At 53.7% G+C, this 6375-nt stretch overlaps 1 protein-coding gene across 1 annotated transcript; it reads left to right on the top strand.

The window, feature by feature from the left end:
* The first annotated feature begins 203 nt into the window (after positions 1-203).
* Positions 204-2224, top strand: LOC133360410 (uncharacterized). The gene is made up of 2 exons (XM_061579113.1): positions 204-255; positions 971-2224. Exons 1-2 carry the CDS (start codon positions 248-250, stop codon positions 1476-1478), a joined length of 516 nt encoding a protein of 171 aa, XP_061435097.1. The 5' UTR covers positions 204-247; the 3' UTR covers positions 1479-2224.
* The last annotated feature ends 4151 nt before the right edge of the window (positions 2225-6375 follow it).

The following is a 6375-nucleotide window of genomic DNA, read 5'->3' on the forward strand; positions in this document are numbered from 1 at the left end:
ACGGTCACCACGCTTGGCTCTTGGCTTGTTAGTAGCGATAGTTTTGCGGGGTTAATCCACAGCTCAGGATGTGGGCTGATGGGGAGGGGTGGCGTGGGGGGCGTGGCACCCCCCCAGCCCCCCCCCCCCGCCGTCTCAGGGTATAAAGGGGCCCATAGAAGCGGAGAGAAGTCACAGCGATCTGTCAGCTCATCAGCAAAGTCACAGCTCCCTCTCGCCCATCCACCAAGCTCCAACTCCGTTCACTATGGCCAGGTAAGTACACGCATAGTCACAGTTACACACGCATCACAAACACACGTAATCAATTACACAGGTATTACACACACATCATCACAGTTACACACGCATCACACACACATAATCACAGTGAAACAAGCACATAGTCACAGTACACACATAACACGCACATTCACACGACCTACAATCACAGTACACTGGCACACACACGAGCATATACACCTCAATACCCAGAGACACGGACAATACGGATATAGATGATTTCCAGGTATAGTGGAGCTTGCAACTCAATTCGCCGTACATCTCCTGTCATGCATTGCAATGCTGAGATACAATATGTATAACACTGTCTTTCCAATGCGCTTCTAGCTGCAATGTATCCGAGGGGATTTCTTCCCCCACTTCCGGGGACCCCCCTCACCCCAGGACCCCCCCTACCTTGTGACAACACCCCCCCCCAGTGGTAGCTGTCCCTACACGGCAACGGTCGTTGTTAGCGAGCACCAATTAAGGTGGCGGCCAGCGCCTCGCATGACCAATTTTGTCTTTACCGGTGCTAGCGCATGCGGTTCGCTTTGTTCATTAATGCTGAGTCGACCTAAGGGGGAGTCGTTCCAAACATTACGCGTGCACCCTTTCGCTCCATCCTTTGCTGGGAGGAGCCCTTCGGAAATTGACCCCCTCGATGTTTTTCTTGTATTCCCCCCACCACCCGCTCCACTGCTCGCAGCTGCCCAGACACGACCATGGAGATGACCGCCGAGAACCAGGAGGCCGCTGGCGAGGCCTGCGGCCGCAGCTGCCACGGCCGCGGGGCCTACGGCCACGGGGCCTACGGCCACGGGGGCTATGGCCATGGGGGCTATGGCCACGGGGGATATGGTCACGGCGGCTACGGCCACGGCTATGGCCACGGAGGCTATGGCCATGGAGGCTACGGTCACGGCGGCTATGGCCACGGCGGCTATGGCCAGGCTCTGGGCTACGGCCACCTGAGCACGTACACGCACGCGCAGGGCCACTACGCATACCCGGCCAAGGGCTGCGTCTCGCCGTGCGCCCCGCGGTGCCCCAAGTCGCCGTGCTGCACCCCATGCCCGCCGTGCGTGCCCAAGAAGTGCGAGCCGTGCCCGGTCACCAAGTTCAAGGGGTGCCCCTCTCCCTGCCACACCGGCGTCGCCGGAGGCTACGGCGGCTACGGAAGCTACGGAGGCTACGGCTACGCGGGCAAATACTAAGGAGGGGCCACCGCTCGAGTTGAGTGTCGCCGGTGTCGAGTGGCCACGTGGGCGCGCTGCGCTCACAGCCACACGGGGCAATCCACATAACCCGCTGCAATTTATTCCACAGCCCCCTGAGTGCCTAACCGCACCCGGGGTGGAGTGGGTGCCGATTCGCGCGCTGTCTGCCAACGACTTCCATCCCTCCCCGTCCGTCTGCCGGCTGGCCAGTCGCGCTGGTTGTTTTGAGAGAGTTTGGGGAAATTTACAACAAGGCGCTTTTTTTCGTCAAAATCTGTCCCAAATTAACGGCGTCCCTGTAGGTGCTTTGGATCTCCCGTGTGGCCTTTATGTGGGGGGGGGGGTGTAGTTGACTTATGTTCAGGAATCGAATATTATTCAATTCGGAAAGAAAAAAAAGACAACCCAAAACGTAACATTCAGTTCCTGACAAAGCACCCAGCACGTTCAGCGAAACGTCAGACATAGCGCCCAAAACAACCCTTAAAACACTCCCACACGCCGGAGATTCTCACTCTCCCAAAACGCCTTCCAGTCTACCCGATTTGATCCTTGATGGTGATTTACAGTCATGGTCGTGTGTGCCGGGACATGCGTGTGTATGTGCGTGCGTGCGTGTGTGTTGCTGTGAATCGACGTGGTGAGTTCAGTTGGGTTTTAATTGCTCTGTTCGTGGTTTGAGTTGGTCCGCTAAAGTGCCGGTGATGAACGCCGTCCTGTTTCAGCTTGAATCAATCGCTTGTAATGAAGTACCACATCTAATAAAGTACCCTATCTATATACACCACAGTGATCTCGTGTGTCGTGCTGCAATGCTTTGCGCATTTTTCACTTCTGGAAAGTTAGCGGTGGTGGGTTGGAGGGGTGTGCATGTGTATGTGTGTGTGCCTCTGTATGTGTGCTTGTGTATGTGCCTCCCAAAAACCAACTCCTCGTCCACGTCGATGGAGGTGGTAACAGATAAAGTACAGGATTGCCAGATAGGGCGAAGTATCGTGGGTGGTTCGATCACCTGAGCCGCTTTGGTAACCATGAAGGCCTGTCTGGGCTCACCTGGAAACGCGCTGGCTAACGGGCTCTGGTTTGCCACTTAGACTAAAAGAGTAAACCCTGATAAAATCCTGGGTGGATACCAAGTGGTCAACGGCCCACCTCAATGGGGCAGATGAGCTGCAGTCCAGACGGCCACCGGCATATGGAGGAGCCACTGGATGTCTGTTGCTTCAGGACAAGCCTTCCAATCATCTTGGTTTTCTGCCTTGCCATTGGACCCAGGCTTGGTTCCTGGTTATGCCCTGTCTGGTAGCTGGTGGGCAACAGACACTGCAGATACATTTATTCACGCACTAAAACTCCCCAGGGAAACTGTGCCATCGCATAACCACACTACATACCCAAAGCCCTTGGGCGATTAGAAAGTGGCGAGTGGGGCAGGCCTATGCAGCTAGAAGCTCCTGGTCACAACCCAGCACCAAGGCGGCAGCTATTAGAAGATCATCTGATTAGACAGGAGTGCATCCCGGCAGCTGTAGCTGTGACTGAGCAGCCCACAAGGATCCACTCTGCTCACCCCAAATGGGGAGTGGGCTAGAAAATGTGTCCTAAACATAACCTGCCTAGCAACATCCTGTCTGGCTTACCGCGACCAGAGGGTGCATCAATAATTGCGGTCGAAACAAAAATAAATATCACCTAAACATTGGATCCTGGCATGTCAAGACCCTCACATACAACCCAAACTCGCAACGTCCAGAGTGCCGAACCAGCTCTTGTGGCGGATGAACTGAGATGATTTAATATCTATATTTCCGCCCCAGGCAAAACCCGTCTGGCGGATGAAGGCCAACTGACCGAGCTAAGTAGAGGCTACACCATCTTTTGGAAGGGTAAACCAGCACATGGATGACGCCTACATGGCGTAGGGTTTTCAATAGACAACATGCTCATCAACACCTTAAGTGAGCTCCCAATTGCTATCAATGAGCCTTTTATGACCCTACGCCTGAAACTCGCAAAAGACCAACATGCAACCATCATCAGCACATGTGCACCAACATTGGACTCTGAAGAAGACACCAAGGAGACTTACTACAGCCAACTCAACCAAATCCTTCAGAGTACCAAAAAAATTGACAAGCCGATTCTCCTCGGCGACTTCAATGCTAGAGTTTGGAGAGAACATCAAATGTGGAGTGGTGTAAGTGGTAAAGAGGGAGTTTAACACATAGGCTTTCGCGACTAATATTATTCATAATCAACGTTTGTGGGTTTAGATCGCTTAATTTATAAACAGTGTCAGATGGTGAAAGTCTAGTGAGAGAGATTAAACATGTTAAAGGTGCGCCTTTTGGCGTCATATGGTCCAACACCATGTGAGACTAGGCTCTAAGGAAAGCTGTCTCGGGTGTGGACCAATCAACTTCAAGGACAGTGCATCCATTATCAGAGTTATGTTTTTTATTTGCATTATGACTGCAGGTATTGTGGTCGATGCAAACATGACTCCTTGTAAAAAAAGGTGTCAGTTTTGTTGCCAGATAAAAGGTAAAAAAACAATTATCATGTTAAAGAAGCACTAAGACAGAATGGCTACAATAATGCTCAAATTAACAGAGCACTAAATGCCAAATCACGATCGCAAAGCAACACTGCTGAAAGCGATCAGATTGTTAAAACAATAAAGGCTTAGTGCGGCCTGGAAGTGTATTACTAAATAAGATACATTACAATTCCTTATAGGGAAAACAAACACTAACTGATTACTAACGTAGCATAATTACAATAAAACAAATTACAACTGATTACTAATCTACAACTCACATCGTAACAACTGCATGATTACTAATCTAGTATATAATTACAATAACCCCCCCCCCCCCTCCGCCTCAAATCGTTGCACCTGATGAGTTGATGAGTTAATGATGAAGCCACCCTGCTGCTGCTCTATTTAAGACCGGAAACCAGAGCAGAGCCTCACCATTCTGGCGAATTGCCCGATGAGGGGGAAACCACCCTGGCTTGCCAGGGGAGACACCAGGAGCATCGAGGTGATCCTTCCAGCCCGTCCGGATCTCAAGTGAGACCGAGCCACCAGCCCCGAGGCCTGCGAGGGCCCTGACCGTGTGGACAGGGATGACCACGCTGCCAAGAAGCGGGGACTGCTGGAGAATGGAGACGGAAATCGCAACAGACGAAGAGGGGAAACGGCAAGAGTCAAGGACCACGAGGGCCACCCGAGTTGCTGAAGGAGACCGGGATGACCGAGCCGCCCAGCTTATGCTCGCAGCAGATGAAAAGGAAGCAGGGAGTGCGTCAAGAGAAATGAATGCCACCTGCACTGCTGAGGGAGCCTGGGACGACAGAGTCGGCCAGACGGTGACTGCAGGAGATAAGAAGAAGACGCGGCGAAAGCAGAGGGCCACCGACACCACCTACGCTCCCGGTGGGGACTGGGGCAACCAGACCGACCCGCTGGCAGCAGGGGGATGCGTGGAGGAGGCATGGAGACGGATGGAGGGGAACGTGGCGGAGGCACGGCAGAAGGAGAGGATGGAGGAACTGGATGGGAGGGCGGGAGCTGATGGAGTGGGTGAGGGAGGCCGAGGAGAAAAAGATACGGCGTCCGGACGCAGAGATGCGGGTGCCCCCGAGCGGAGGGTGGGGAACGAAGCCAGAGAGACGCCAGCAACCCTGGGGCAGGGGGAGGCCCGGAGGGAGAACGCGACAGTGGACGCTGGACCGGTGGGAGCTGGGAGGCCCCGGGAACGAGACGGGAAATGGCGAGGCGGGGCAGGGGTGAGTCTGACACCACCTCATGTCAAACGACATAATTGCGTCAGAGTAATGATGAAGGACGAGGTAGCAGAAGAAGTGACCATCGACCGAGCGACCTTTGTACGGTCAATAATGATGGGCTTGCTACAAATAGAGCCGACAGACTTGTACTGTTTGATAACTCTGCCGGGAGGGAGGGCGTTTGATGTAAGCTTCAACTCAAGCCCCCTGCTACAAAGATTTATGACCCGCTTCGAGGAAAAGGCGGAGGAGAAGCCATTGATAGCAATGAAGCTACAACTGTTATCAGAGCTGGACACGAAGGTGGTGACTATTTTCCTATACAATGAAGCCCTACATGACCACGACGTGGAGGTCTGGCTAAGACAGCACTGCTCGGTACTGTCGGGCTGTAAAAAGGTGAGGGACTCAGTGGGGATATGGACAGGGGCAAGACAATGGAGGGTGCGGCTGAAAACAGAGGGAGGGACCTTGAGACACATCCCGAGTGCCCTGAACATAGGAGGCAACCGGGGATATGTTGTGTATGCCGGACAACCTAAACTGTGTAGGAGGTGTGGGGGCAGCGGTCACCTGGCTGCAGTGTGCAAGACAAAAGTCTGCTATAGATGCAAGGCACTGGACCACGAGGTAGAAGAATGCAGTGTTCCGGCACAATGTAACCTCTGCGGTAGCCGAGAACATCTGTACAAAAATTGTCCGGAGTCGTACGCCAACAAGGTTAGGGCGTATAGGGTAGGAGGAGTGAGGGATGAGGAAGGGGGTGGAACCAAACTGGACCCGGATAAGGAACTGGTGAGGGAAGGACGTGGGGAGGTGGCTGAGCAGCAGCCACCAGCGACGGATGGAGGGGGAGAAAGGGAGAGGCATGCAAAAAGAGCAGAATCGACATCGAGCGAGCAGGAAGAGGGGCTGGCGGGGGAGGGGAGCGACGGCATGGGCAGCATCTCCGAGACGACCGTGGAAGACTGGGCGGAGGCGGTGGAGGAGGAGGAAGGAAAAGGGGAACGACAGCAGGAGGAAGGCAGTAGCGAGACATGGGAGGGACCAATCGGAAGGAAAAGGAGGATACGGAGAGCCCCAAAAAGAGGCGCCCCTT

The sequence above is a fragment of the Lethenteron reissneri genome, chromosome 68 (genome assembly GCF_015708825.2).
Source record: "Lethenteron reissneri isolate LAM-NWPU_2019-01 chromosome 68, ASM1570882v1, whole genome shotgun sequence".
NCBI lineage: Eukaryota > Metazoa > Chordata > Hyperoartia > Petromyzontiformes > Petromyzontidae > Lethenteron > Lethenteron reissneri.